This window comes from Drosophila navojoa, chromosome 4 (assembly GCF_054131105.1).
Source record: "Drosophila navojoa isolate 15081-1374.11 chromosome 4, UAZ_NAV_1.0, whole genome shotgun sequence".
Taxonomy (NCBI): Eukaryota; Metazoa; Arthropoda; class Insecta; order Diptera; family Drosophilidae; genus Drosophila; species Drosophila navojoa.
The window spans coordinates 19,952,102-19,966,768 of NC_142892.1; the positions used below are offsets into that span (position 1 = coordinate 19,952,102).

General features: G+C 37.7%; 1 protein-coding gene across 4 annotated transcripts; it reads left to right on the plus strand.

Annotated features, from left to right (window-relative positions):
* The first annotated feature begins 366 nt into the window (after window positions 1-366).
* On the plus strand, window positions 367-14,415 carry LOC108650684 (uncharacterized). 4 transcript variants are annotated; one of them, XM_018099908.3, is made up of 7 exons: window positions 367-850; window positions 7,069-8,253; window positions 9,972-10,118; window positions 10,191-10,352; window positions 10,418-10,594; window positions 10,673-11,448; window positions 12,654-13,973. In XM_018099908.3, the coding sequence occupies exons 2-7, from the start codon at window positions 7,782-7,784 to the stop codon at window positions 12,735-12,737; spliced, it is 1,818 nt and encodes a 605-aa protein (XP_017955397.2). In that variant the 5' UTR covers window positions 367-850; window positions 7,069-7,781; the 3' UTR covers window positions 12,738-13,973. The 4 variants fall into 4 exon arrangements, with proteins under 4 accessions (XP_017955397.2, XP_089116459.1, XP_017955398.1 ...); XM_089260333.1 differs by lacking the exon at window positions 367-850 and adding an exon at window positions 14,221-14,415 and having other exon boundaries at window positions 10,673-10,900; window positions 13,870-14,162; XM_018099909.3 differs by lacking the exon at window positions 367-850 and having other exon boundaries at window positions 13,870-13,973.
* The last annotated feature ends 252 nt before the right edge of the window (window positions 14,416-14,667 follow it).

Consider the following 14,667-nt stretch of genomic DNA (forward strand, 5'->3'; position numbering starts at 1 on the left):
GAGAGTAGAGAGAGAGAATGAGTGAGATAGTCGACTTGCGCTGTTAAAACTAACAGCTGTTAACTTTAGAATTTGATCGTATTCTTTGTGTGACCAGCCCAGCTAATTGACAGAGTGTCCGAGAGAGACAGCTTGCACAGCTTAAGATAAGCGCTGTTAAAAGCTGAACTTATCACATTAACATAGAAGCGTGTGACCAAAAATAACAAACTATTAAATACCAATACTTATTTTCATCAATTGGCGCGAGATTTGAAACCAAGTAAGGATAATAGAGAACAGCTGTTTGTTGTGGTTTTGTAATATGTTACTCTCAGTTATCTAGGCGCACTCTCACTGCTAGCTGGTCTCTTCGATGCGAGCTTTAAAAGCCTCGCTGCCCAGGACCCGAACAGATGCCAAGCAACCACCAAGCAAGCAGCATTGCCACTTAGACTAAAACGTCCGTGAAGTGAGTGACAGTGTGTAACACAACAACACGAGTGAAAAGTGCACAACTATATAAAAGCACACACACATATACATGTCTCTATAGTACTTATTTGCCGTATCCCAAAAAGAGTGCTGTATAAATGTTTTAGTGCGATTAGCCGACGTGCAAGACGTGGAAGTGTGCACTGTGAATAAAAGTACATACAAATATATGTACCCACTCGCAATGAATTAAGTACCCGTACAAGTGCGTGTAGCGAAAACAATTCCATTACGCTTTGACGGCATTTTATTTTTTGAAATTAAAATGTGTAAATAAGAAAATTCCCCAATCAAAAGTTGTGAAAATTATATGAAATTCATAAATAACGAACGAACGTAACAAACAATAAAATGCGAGTTTTCAACGCTTTGCTTGGTAAGCATATCTATTGTTGTTGTTTATCTCAATTGTGTATATCTGTTACATACACGCAAATATGTATTTATATTCTAAACTGTGTTTCGGCGTCTTTGACATTATCTGCCCTTACCTTAGTTAGCTGTTATGATTCGAGCGAAAATTCAAATTGACCTAAAAATATTTCATAGTAAATTATGTAAAACTAGTTGAGTTGTAATTAAGGGTGTTTCGTTTTTGAATAGAGGATAAGAAGAGTACAGTTAGTTAAGTCCCTCGCTAAAATCTGACAGCAAAATATTCCAAGAAATATGATTTTATTATTATAATCATAATTATTTTTTAGCACACAATATTTCATTTCAAACAAAAGCCTACATTAAAAACTCCAGAGGAAAGCCTTTGACAAGCGCATTTGAAAGGAAATTATTTTACGTATGCAGCCATATACACACATACATAGGTATATATGTATATGCTTCTATGTCTGTGTGTGTGTGCTATGATGTTTCGCTGTGTGTAACCTACATTTTAAACGACATCTACATATATACATATGCACACACTCACACCAACAGCCTCACTCGTCCTACAAGTCAAATCCGTGACCGACGTAGTCGTTGTCGTAGGCGCTGTATTGAAGGAGGCGAGGTTCAAGCTATGACGGCGGCACATGTAAATTTGCTTTTATCAGTGCCTGAAAACGAACACACACTTGTACTCACACACACGTACAAAACATGCATGCTTCACGAAATCTTATATACCGTTTGCCCAGCTCTGCTCTCGACGGGCACGACGCGCACTCTCGTGAGAGTTGCCAAATACGAAGTAACTTCGTTGCGTCGTTCGTTCGCTCACTCGCCCTCTCGCCATTTCATACTCACATACACACACACATCTACAACCAATTAAACGCGTGTTATGGGCGCGCGTTGTCCACTAAAGGCAAAGTGGCCTGCCCTTCCTCTCCTTCTCTACATTTCTCATCATTGCCTTGGCTAACCTGCTTATTGTTGTGCGTGCTGCATTCGCAATTTCCGTTTTTCCACGCGGTTAGAATTTCCACGTAAAACGTTTTGGATTATGGACTTTTTTCTTTAATGGTCTGCAAGAGCGTACAAATAAATTGCATATGAGCCATTTATTTTGTTGCGATTCAATTCAACTTAAATTGCATTTACCACTCGCCCACAGCCGTGCATAATATATCATAATTAAATTATTATCATTTATATAATATACGAAGATTTATGACGACGGCGACGGAGCAATAAAATGTCACATAAAATATAAAACTTGGCGCCATAAAAAGAGTTTCTTGTATAAATTAAATCGCATGGGCAAAATGTTATATAAATGCCTATGATTATTAATTTGAAATAATTAAAAACATTTTTTCCATCTTGATTTTTTTGTTAGATTGAGTGTAAAATAGAATAGGTGAACAATTAAATAATTTAAATTAATTATAGTAATCGTAATGGATGATTGGATTGGGCTCTTAAGTGTCATAAAATTAAATATTTAGCAATAGAGAATAACATTAATTGATCACTTTATTTAGCAAGAAATATTATAAATTATTAACAAAATTTCATATCACCAAATATCAAATTAAATATGTACATATGTAATTGAAAAGTATTAATTCCCTAAAAACATTCATCATACAAGATATTCTATTGAGATTATAAAATCCAAATTTGTCATAAAATGACAAGATAAAACTGTTGTAGCCTTATTTTCAAAATTCATCCATAAATACAAACAAGCAGTTATCCTATTCAATTAAAGAAAGTTTCTTGTAAGGATTCATCAACAATATGAATTGATGTTTCATGTGATCAATCACTCGAAATTTATCATGTATTACTTCAATAGAAAATAAATATTAATTTGATATAAAAAGCATAAATCAAGTCAGGACCTACACACAGCTTTTCTACCCACGCCAAAGAAATGTGTAATTTAATCAGAAATCCACTTCAGGCTCGCCATGTCACTAAACACACGCACACAGCACGCACACATTCACAGCCCACTTGCTATAGACGGCTATTTTTATGGCATTCGTTCATTGTTTAGAGAACATTATTGCATTTTGCTCTTAAGGCATCAGCCACAGATATTAACATTGACTGAGAGGTAGTTTTTTGTTTTGTTTTGTTTTTGTTTTTTGCAAGCGTTGCGGAAATAGAGAACGGAGAGCCGAGAACGAAAAGGAAGCGGAGCATCCACTAAAACGATGATTCAGATTGTTGCCACACTTTGGCTGGCCCACTAAGCTGCCTCAGCGGGTGGCAGCGAGTGTTGCGGCAGTTGAAGTGTCTATGCAATTGCTGAATGCTTTGGCTGGTGTGTGTGTGTGTGTGTGTGTGTGTGTGGATGGGGGTGTGCTAACAATGGGTGGTAGTAGAATGAGCTGGGCAGGGTTCGGTGGCTCGACTAACACTATATGCTAGACAAACACTTGGATACGATGATGTGGCTTTTATACTCGTTCACAATGAAAAACAAGAGAATATTGGGTGCTTGACTGTTGAAACCAAATAGGGAATATATATATATATACAGTTAAGGTCATAAAAATATTAAGTTTATCAGAAACTTAGCTCAGATATTAATTTCATTGCATGCTCAACCTTCAGGATCTTTGATCCAAGAGTATGCGATCACAATCAAATTGCTTAGATTTGAATACAAACATTGCTTTTTCTTTACCATAAGCGGGTATTGCAAAGTCAGTTAAGCCCAATTATAATGCTCTAACGTTATATGCTTGCCGCAGCACAGCGCAGTGAATTTCTTGTTGGCATTGTCAATGTCAGGATGTTGGGTTTGAAGTGAAAACAATGGAATGGAATTGTTGCTGCAGTTTATTGTTATTGTTGTTGCTATTGCTGTTGGTGTTGCTATTTAACAATTGTTGCTAGTGGGTGGCATAGGCTGCTTTTAATTTTAATTACCCTTGGCAGCCGCTCTGGCTGCTATTTATGACTGCCGGCGCACTTCTATGGCGTCTGCTTATGTGGATGCATAAAATCCAATTGAAATTCCGATAAGAAAGTCAAGTCAACACGGACTTGATGTCATTACACTTTTACAAATTAATACCATTTTTATTCGGTATCTTGGGTGAACTACATTATTGGTGAACTGGATGAATTCTTTGCTTAAGAAATATAATAATATAAATATCTATCTATTTATATGTACATAATTATAGTTATATTTATTTATGTGCTCTACTATCATATAGCAACAATTAATTTTCTGTTGTGCATGATTGCTACATTTAGGAATTCTTGTATAAATATTCTTCTTTCGTTCGACATTCGCATATAATACTCACTTACATATATGTATACATACATAAGTCGCAGACAAGCTGCGTAGCTCGTTCAGTTCATGCAATCCAATCAATACTTTCAATCTATTAATCAAGGAATTATAGTTGCTTAATTTGTAAAATAAAAAATAAATAAAACATACCTTTTATACACGCATAGGAAGTAACAAACAAATTATTTAAGTTTGTACTATAGGAAGAAAATTGAATAAAGTTATTTTCGTCATCATTCTGCTGATATATAATTCAAACAGAATTTGGCTTTTATCGATTGTGCCTACAAATGTATTTATTTGTTGTCATTTTTGTTATCTCTCCATTTCGTTCTATTTCTTTTCTATATCTACTGCGTCACAGTTATTCATTCCCTTTTCATTAATGTCTTGTTCTTAATCTTATTTTGCTATTCTTCGAGGAATTCCTCTTTCGCTTCGCTTTCCTTATTAATTAAAGAGCTGTTGGCCTTACTGTCTGAAATCTTTTAAGACCTCATCCACTCAGAGCGTGAAATACTTTGCTTGCGTGACATCTTGACATCTAGACCCAAATGATGGCTCAGTCGCCTTTGACCAATCAGGAAATCATGACCTTGAGCGTGTTTTTCGCCAGAAAGAAAGAAAAGAACAAGTTTTGATTAGGATGGAGATAAGGCGGATGTTGTTGACATTTTCTGAAAATCTTTTATCTACATACGAGAGCATCTATTACAATATTTATGTATGTCTATAAACCAATGTAGTACAATTAATGACAATATTCAAAGTTTTCTTTTTTAATATTTAATTTGAACATCATGTTATGATATATTATATATAATATCATTCATTCATAATCTATTCATTTTAATTATTATTAAAATTATTAAATAGTTTTAGTAGTGTTGCCAAGGTTACAAAGATTACATTTACAATTGTAAACATAGTTATATATGTACATATGTATATACTTTATTATTATATACATAATGTATATATGTATATGTATGTATGAATTGCAATAATACATCATGACACATCACGAATATTGATAATTATTATAATAACGAGTTACATTATGATAATGATCATTTATAACTAATACAATATTATAATTATTATAACAACAAACAAAACAAGTAAAAAGGCTCTAGTGGAGACTGCTCGACTAGGAGATACCCTGAACCCTCCAACCTGATATTCTAATCATTTTACACATACATACACATGCTTCCAGACGGACGCATAAGTCCACGCCCTGCTAACCGCAGTGTGGGCAATAGAATGAGAATTTATTTGTTGAATATTTTCTTTTGTAGACATAAAATCTTAATTAAACTTTCTGGACGTAATCATAACGTTAAATGTGTGTATATCCTGAGGCACTAATATCTAGTACTTGAGATACGAAATTTGGAGTAAGGGGGCGTGGTATCCCCAATCTGTGAATCGCAAAATATATATATTCATCATGTGTATATACACAGTCAATCTAAAGTTTCCAGGTCTAATAGTATTCAAATGAGGCTGAAAAAAACAAAATCAATTTTTCCATTATTCTCGATAAAAAAGTTATCAGATCATTTATCGAAAAAATAGGACAAACTTGCACTGCGTATGGTATACACGAGTATGCATGAAATCTAAGCGTTCATGCGAACGGACGGACGGACAGACGGACAGGACTCATCTCATCGCCCTGATCAAGAATATATATACTTTATAGGGTCTGCGATGATTCATTCTGCCTGCTACATACTTTTCACAAAACCATTATGGCCTGATTTCCCATTTTCAATGGGTTCAGGGTATTAAAAGAAGTGGAAATATAACAAATATGGCGTCGCATGTGAAAACAAGCACTACTAGTATAAGCATGCACTGTGCGGAAAAGAGGGAGCTTTAGCTGTACCGCATCTTGCCATAAACTTCTTGCCACACTTCTCCAATAATTTGTTGGTTTTTTTCAAAGGGCGGCTATGCCAAGAGTATCCAAGATCGCATTACGATGCCTATGCACCTCTGGTAGATCAGTGCCTTCGGAGCGACTTGTGTCGACAATAAACTGTATTGACAGCGACTCAAAAGTCGTCTGACGGATTCTCATATCACAGAACGCGTTTTTTGAAGTCTTTGAGTACCGAATATTAGAGCATTATTCATTTTATTAAAAAACGCTTATTCTTATTATTTCTGTTTTTTGAGACGGATTATAAATTTATTGTGGGAATATCATGCTTCAGGCTCGCTGACTGCTGCTGACTGCAACGGAATCTCGCCTATTTATAGCGCAGTTCTAGTGGATTTATTAATTATTTATTAAGAATGAAATTAAGCTAAAAAATGCAATGCATAATTATTATTGTAAATTCAATAAAAACAAGTAAAAAAAAGTCGAAACACCGTTTTTCTGGAATTCATGCAGCACTCTAGTACATACGTACATATGTAATAAGACCAGCCTTATGCTAAACTAATAGTCGCTCTGAAGAGCAACGCTTTTATTTTAAATATTGGAGCAGAGGGCTCAACTGTTTTCCCTCTTGACCAATGTGTGTGGTGCTATGTCAGCAATGTTGTCTACAATGTTGGCCTTGAGTATTGGGCTCGTTAGCGCCAATGAATTATTGAAAGATATAAGAAAATTCACGATCAAAAGGCATATTTTGTTGAATATTTAAATGCCTAAATCACATCGATAGCTTAAGTTAAGTATTGAAATTGCAAAATGATACAAACACCAATATATTAATATCAATCAGATAATTTATAAACAATAATTCCCGTTACTGTGGGCTTATCAAAGCTCTATTCAATCTAAATAAGTTGCCCAATTCGCAGCAATCAAATTGCGGTGATAAATTTTAAATATGTTTCTAACGTTGACCTTTTCTATTGTATAATTTTAGCTGGATAAATAGGCCAGCAAGTGGAGAAAACAGCAAAACGGAACAATTTCATGTAATAAATCTGTAGATTGCATGAAATTAATAGCGAAATACAACCGCACTCACACATCCACACACGCACACGTATAAATAGTGCATGCAACGCATTTTTTTGGGTCATATGCAGGCTGTGGTGCGGTGGTGGGTGGCGGATAGTGGATAGTGGATAACAACGCCCCATCATAACCATACAAATAATAACGATGATGATGATGACGAGGATGTTGTTGCTGCTGCTGCTGATGATGATGACCACAACAACACGAGCACTTCTGGTATGAGAGCGAATTATATAAAATTATCATGCAGCGCAGGCAGCGGCCAACTTGGCCACTCGAATTCAACAAAAACGAGGCTAAACTTCAACTGCATACGTGGCGCTGCGTGCGGACTGCATGACGTATACGTGATATACGTATAACGTATACGTAATTGGCGCTGTGGCCAATTGCCAAAAAGCGGCCCAGGAACAAAACGAACAAAATCTGAAGCCAAAAGCAAAAGCATAAAGCAAACAACGTGAGCAACAACTTAACTCAACTCAAATCAGACGTGCGACAACTGTGACTGTGACAAGAGAAAAGAACAAATAGCACCACACACAAGTCAAGTGCAATCGAGTCATAGTAGGCGTGGTCGCTGCAAATGACGAAAGTTTTGAAAGTGTTGAAAATATGTTGAGGCAGCTGCCGCAAGATGAGAAAATGGCGAAGTTAACATTGCACCGTCTACTGCAGCGTTTGCAGCTGACGGCGCTGCAGTTGGCCAACGACACGCCCACTTTAATGCGACGACCTCAACTTAATAACAACAACAACAACAACAACAACAATAGAAACCGCATGGCTCTCTTAAGCTGGCTGCACTTGTGCCATGGCAATGGACACTACTACTTAACGCTGGCCGTGCTCATCTATGGTTATCTAATGCTGCACGCCTCAGCATCGTCAACAACTACGAACATGTCGGTCGAATCGAATCTAACAACAACAACAAAGACAACTAAAATAACAACAACAGAAATAAGTTTAGCCATAAGCGCAAAGAAATTAAAACGCGATGTTGCCCATGTGCCTGACGATGATTACGATGCCAGCTATCCAGATGACTTGGATGATATAGATGCCTTGATTAATAATAAGTCCGGTAAGTTTTATATACAAGTGCTTAAAAGATATATGGATATGGACAGATTGACAAATTGCAGATTAGTTAGATAAATGAAAATATAATATTGCATAACGTATGAAATCGAGCTAAATCCTTGAAAATAATTCAAGGAGCAGAGTAAGAATATATTTTTAGTTTAGAGCTATATAGAAACAACATATGTTTATAATATGTATGTATATCGCAAAATTAACTAATAACCTCAGAAATTTGATGAATTATGAATACTTCAACTAAAAACAAAATTGAAATATTGTTGATTTAAAAAAAGAAACAAAAGAAATTATGAAATAATGAAATAAATAAGGTAATTGTAGTTCGAGTAGATGCTTTCTATAAGCTGACCTCTAAAATGGACCAGCTGAATGTGCTCAAAAATAAATTGAATAAGCCGTTGAATCATTGCGGCGCTGTTAGGCAAACGAATAACCGACCTGGCCAAGAGCCGGCTAAATGGCACAGATAGAGTCATGGCAACAAGCTGGCAATCTCACGGTCTCACTGCGCTGTTACCAAAGGAGCTCAACAAAAGGCTGGGCAAGGCTAGGCTAGGCTAGGCTAGTCTGCAGCTGTTGTGCAATTTATGGGAATTATGATCTGTGGGGAATTAACTCGCCGACACAACACGGCTATAGCCATGTGTCTGTGTCTCTGTGTTTCTGTGTGTGTGCTGGCCCCAAACCTGGCCAATATTTTGGCAATGCAAACTGTTTCAAAGGTCAAGGGAAGGCCAACAGTACGTAATAAATATATTGTTAACCCCTCTATTTTGGCTGCAGATGCAGATGCAAATAAAGTGGCATCAAAATTATAATTAAATTTAATATTATGTTTCTAATAAATATGTTTATACCAAATTTTATATATCGAGTAGGTAAGTGGTATGGCTGTAGGTAGATAAATGAGAGCTTAGAATGAATGACAATGACAATGACAATGACAATGACAATGACAATGACAATGACAATGACAATGACAATGACAATGACAATGACAATGACAATGACAATGACAATGACAATGACAATGACAATGACAATGACAATGACAATGACAATGACAATGACAATGACAATGACAATGACAATGACAATGACAATGACAATGACAATGACAATGACAATGACAATGACAATGACAATGACAATGACAATGACAATGACAATGACAATGACAATGACAATGACAATGACAATGACAATGACAATGACAATGACAATGACAATGACAATGACAATGACAATGACAATGACAATGACAATGACAATGACAATGACAATGACAATGACAATGACAATGACAATGACAATGACATGACAATGACAATGACAATGACAATGACAATGACAATGACAATGACAATGACAATGACAATGACAATGACAATGACAATGACAATGACAATGACAATGACAATGACAATGACAATGACAATGACAATGACAATGACATGACAATTGACAAGACAATTGAAACATGACAATGACCAATGACAATGGACAATGACAAATGACAATGATCATGAACAATGACAATGACAATGACAATGACAATGACAATGACAATGACAATGACAATGACAATGACAATGACAATGACAATGACAATGACAATGACAATGACAATGACAATGACAATGACAAAGCGGCAATGTCAAAACTAATGATAATAGCAATGACAACAATCATTTTCAGCCAAAGGTAAATACATTGGAGCGCCATGTAATGAGTTAAAGTGTGATGCAAAACTGGTGCATGTCACCTGCGATAAGGAGACGCAGTTGTGCAGCTGTGAGCGCAACTATCCCGTGCAGCTGGGACCGATAAAGGGCTGTGCCAAACGTGAGAGATTACCATAATGTCATCTATGTAAGTTTGGAGCTCTATATTTTGACTTGTGTTTTATTTGTCTAGCTAAGAAACTGGGCGATCAGTGTTTCTACGACGAGACCTGCATCTACAACGATGAGAACTCCCTCTGTGTTCAGGTACGACACAATGCGATGTGCCAGTGCGCCAGTGGCTTTCACTCGGTCAGCTATACGAAGCCAACAAGGCGGGTCTTTTGCACACCAGGTGAGAGGACACTCACTGCCTCACTCTTAGCTGGCCTTATAAATCGTTTATCTCTTCTTGGACAGACCTGAGCGAGCTGAGTTCGGATTTGCCCACGCTGCTGGGCGTATCCTCGGGCATTGCGGTGCTGGCGGGTCTCATTTGCATGGTATTGCATTTGTTTAGCAAGACCAAGTATCCGAGGCATCGGAACTTTGGTGATGCGAATATTCCGCCGCCCATACTCTACTCTAGCGATACAGGTGAGTGAGCGGAGGGGGCTTAAGCATTGTGGATGGAAATATTTAACTGATCTTGATCTTATCTTTGTGCTCCTTCAGGCATACCGCTGACTGTGCACTCGGCACGTCCATCGTCGCGTTCCAGCATCCGCTCGACGGGTTCGATAGGGTCATTTGGCAATCGTCGCGCCTCGTCCGGCGGTTTGACTGGCGCCGTTGGCGGCGGCGTCGGTAATAGCAGCGGCGGTGGTGGCGGCGGCGGCGGCAGCGGCAGCGGCGGACATGGTGGCAACTCGAAGGGCATACTTGTGTCGACGTCTCGTACAGGTGCGGCTAGATCGGCCGCCATATTGCTCATATCGTGTCACATTACGGCCGTGTCCAAACAAAATTCACGCGCCTCGTCGCGTCACACATCTGGCGCCGGCTGCAGCCAGCATTCGCGCGACAATCTTGACGAGAACAACGGCTGCAACGGCTCCGGCTCGGGCGGGGCTGGTGGTGGTAGCAGCGCTGGCGGCTGTCGCAGTTGCGAGAGCACGCTCTCAATGAACCGCCAGCTGCAGAAGCAATTGAATCATCAACGGCACCTGCTCAGCTTTGAGCTGTCGCCGGCGAAGACAAAGAATCAGGATAGATTTAGGACCCTCTTGGGCTTGAATGGCATTCATAATTATGATGATGACGATGATAATAATGATGATGGGTTCAATAGCATAGATGCACTAGGTGCCAGTGGTGTCGGCAGTCGCGCTGGCGTTAGCGGCTATGGCGGCTACGGCGACTATGGCAGCGGCATTGGCGGCGGTGCCGAGCTGCATCATTTGCAAATTGGCGCCCTGCCCACGCCGGCGAGTGAAACGCCCAGATTTGCGGTAAATCAACTCATCAGTCAGCAGTCATTCAGCGTCAATCATCAACATCAACATCATCAACAATGTTAATCACGAACAATCACAATTGGCCAATTTGTAGCCTCCATCAATAACTCGATCCCGCCTAGCAACTATGTGTTCTCATTATAAGTTCTCTTCTTCTTCTTCTATTGGTGTTTTGAATTCCTGCTCTCCTTGCATATACATTGTGTACCAAAATCTTTATCACATCCAAACCCGTACTCTCAGTTAAGGTCAATGTGGACTGCCTCAACTTCAACTGTCGTTTCGATTTTGGGCTAGAGCTAAGGCCTTTTTAAGCATTATATTGAGTTTTAATTAAAGTTTTTTTTTTTTAATTTTGCATACCCTTTAAATCGACGGAATTCTTATTTATTGTTTAATATGCTATATTAAAATAAAATTAGAAAAAAAAGACCAAACAAATTAAGATTGAAATCATTAAAAGCCTGATCCCATTGTTTATATATAAATTGATTATCATAACATTTTTTTCTTATTATTTAATTTGTATGGCTTGAAATTAATTTTATGTATATTTTTAAATATCTGTAATATGATAATTTAAGCTTTGTTATTATTTATTTTTTAATTTGTATTTTTACTTTAAAGTATATTCATTTCAATGCTCAATATATATATTAACAAATATATATAAATTATGATTGAATGAAGGCCATTGACGAAAAAGAGATTTTAGCTAGGCAATAAAATTATTTATATTTACGTATACTGAACGTGCGAGCAGAGCCATAGATATAATTTTCGAGACTTCTTTGATTTCGTTTATATGAATTGTATTATTATTGTAGCTCAGATTATATCTCTTATAAGAACAGTTGCTTTCCACATTGACCTCAGCTTAATTCTATCATTGGCTTCATTTGATGTGTACATTGGCTCATTTCAAATCATCTACTTGCAGTAATTCCTTAAATAGTTAAACAAAACCCGTCGAAAATTCTAACTTTTGGTCTTATGTTCTAAATGATCGATGTTAAATGTGCTTCCAAATCTCTGTTTCAAATTTCAAAGTTGATTGTTTGGTTTCTTTTCGCTTAAGTTACAAAAAATTAAAAATTAAATAAAATAATAAATACAACATACAAAGACACATGAAACACACACAACTGTAGAGAAGCGCTTTGAGCAAAGACAACAACGAATCAAACTATATATTCCAGCTCCGACATTTGATAGTTTGTTTAGTTAATAAATATCTAAATACAAGTACAAAAATCTACAAATTAAAAATGAAAACAATATGAAATTAAACAAAATGCAGTTGAGCCGGCGGAAGTTGTAAACAATATTGAAAATATTTCAGAAGCTAACTTGAATAATAACGCAAATGATATATATGTGTACTCCATATACAACTGCAGCTTGACAATATGATATCGAAGCAATATGGCGGTGACTATGTTCCTGTTTCCAAAAATTTTTATAACACCATTATCTAATTCTTTAAAACAAAATAACGCAAATTACTATGATATCTACACGCACACACAAACATACACACACACACAGACACACACGAACACATATACATATATATATATATATATTTTTTTACACTTAATATTCCAAATTGCATGCATCCTGTGAGTGAACTGTGCGAAACACTCCATCGATTAACTGCACACCAACCGATCCCAAGTTTTATCTTATTTGTTATTCGATAATCTAATCTAATCTGTCTATGTCGCTTCCAACTGAATGAGACTGAATGCATTTTGTTCCAAAGAAAAAGCAAAAGTTTCTCTTATTCACATACTTAATTCATTTCTAGCATTTATTCGAGCTTTAACATACAACTTTGCCTGAATATCTAACATATAACAAACTATGAATGCGCAGGGTATACTGTTTTGCCACCACTGTAATGCTTAGGCTTAGGCTGTGTTCTGTTCGCTGTTGTCGTAATTGAAATATGTACATCCACAGGTTCTTTGATTCCATCATAGCTTCTGTTGCAAACTAAATTACTAAATTTGTAACTTAACTTTGAATTTCAGAAAAATTTTAATGGAATTTTAAATATCAGATTTGTCTTCATCAGAGTCAGCAGACTTTCAGTATATTAACGTTTCGATTGCCTGCTTAATTGATGCACAAGCAACGCTTTAAAGATATATAGATATTTTCTACCTTTCTAGAGCTTGTTGACATGTTAGAAGCCTTGCCTCTCTCACTCTCTCTCTCTCTCTATCTGTCTCTGTCTCTCTTTACGCTGTCTGCCTCTCTCTATCTGTCTCTCTCTTGCTGACTATCTCTCTATTTGTCTCTCTGTCTGCTTCTGCCTCTGCTTCGATAATAATTAAGCTGCTTAGAGAACTACAGAGTATCGAGGGATCAAATTGTTTTGATACATCTTAAACTTATATCCGTTTGCAGGTTCTCGAAGACCAAGTCTAGCGTCTGTGCATAGCACAAGCTCCTCGGTGCGCAGCTACAGCATGATGCGTTTCGAGAAGGAGGTGCAACAGAAGGAGATCAGACAGGAGATGAAACTGCGCCTGGCCCGACTCCAGCAGCAGCAGCATCTCACACAAAACAAGCCGCAGATTATAATTGGAGAGGCGCTGCTGCAGCATGGAGCGCTCAGTCGTGTTACAATGGCCACGCCCAGTCCGCTGACGCCCAACTCGCTGGACGAGCTGCTGCCATCGCTAGATGAGAACCAGGAGGTATGTTAGACTGACCTTCCAATATAGTTCATATCCTTAACCGCACGCATTTCTCCAGTATCCACCCAAGCTGGAGAGCACCTACAAGCAGCTGGTGCAGCCGGCAGCCGCAGCAGCAACAACAACAGGCCCTGGCACAGGCATCCGTTCCGGTTCCGGATCCGGTTCCGGTTCCGTTTCTGGCTCCAGTTCCGGCCGCATAAACGGCTATAACGGCCCCTGCAGCTCATCGACTGAAGCGCTCTAAAAATATGATCTTGTAGCGATCGTACTAGCTCTTAAGTGAAACCCCCTTAACATTGTAATCTAAGTTAAGTTCAATGCTTAAATGTTAGTTCACTGAATTAAACGTCAAACGTGTTTAGTTATAGCCAATTAGATTATGTGTAACATAGTAAGCGTCTATTTTCTCGGGAAACAGCTGACCTATAGAGCATTCAATAGGCGCAGTCCTCCATTGGAATGCGTGCCTAGTGTATCGTATATACGGTGTTCTATATGCGCA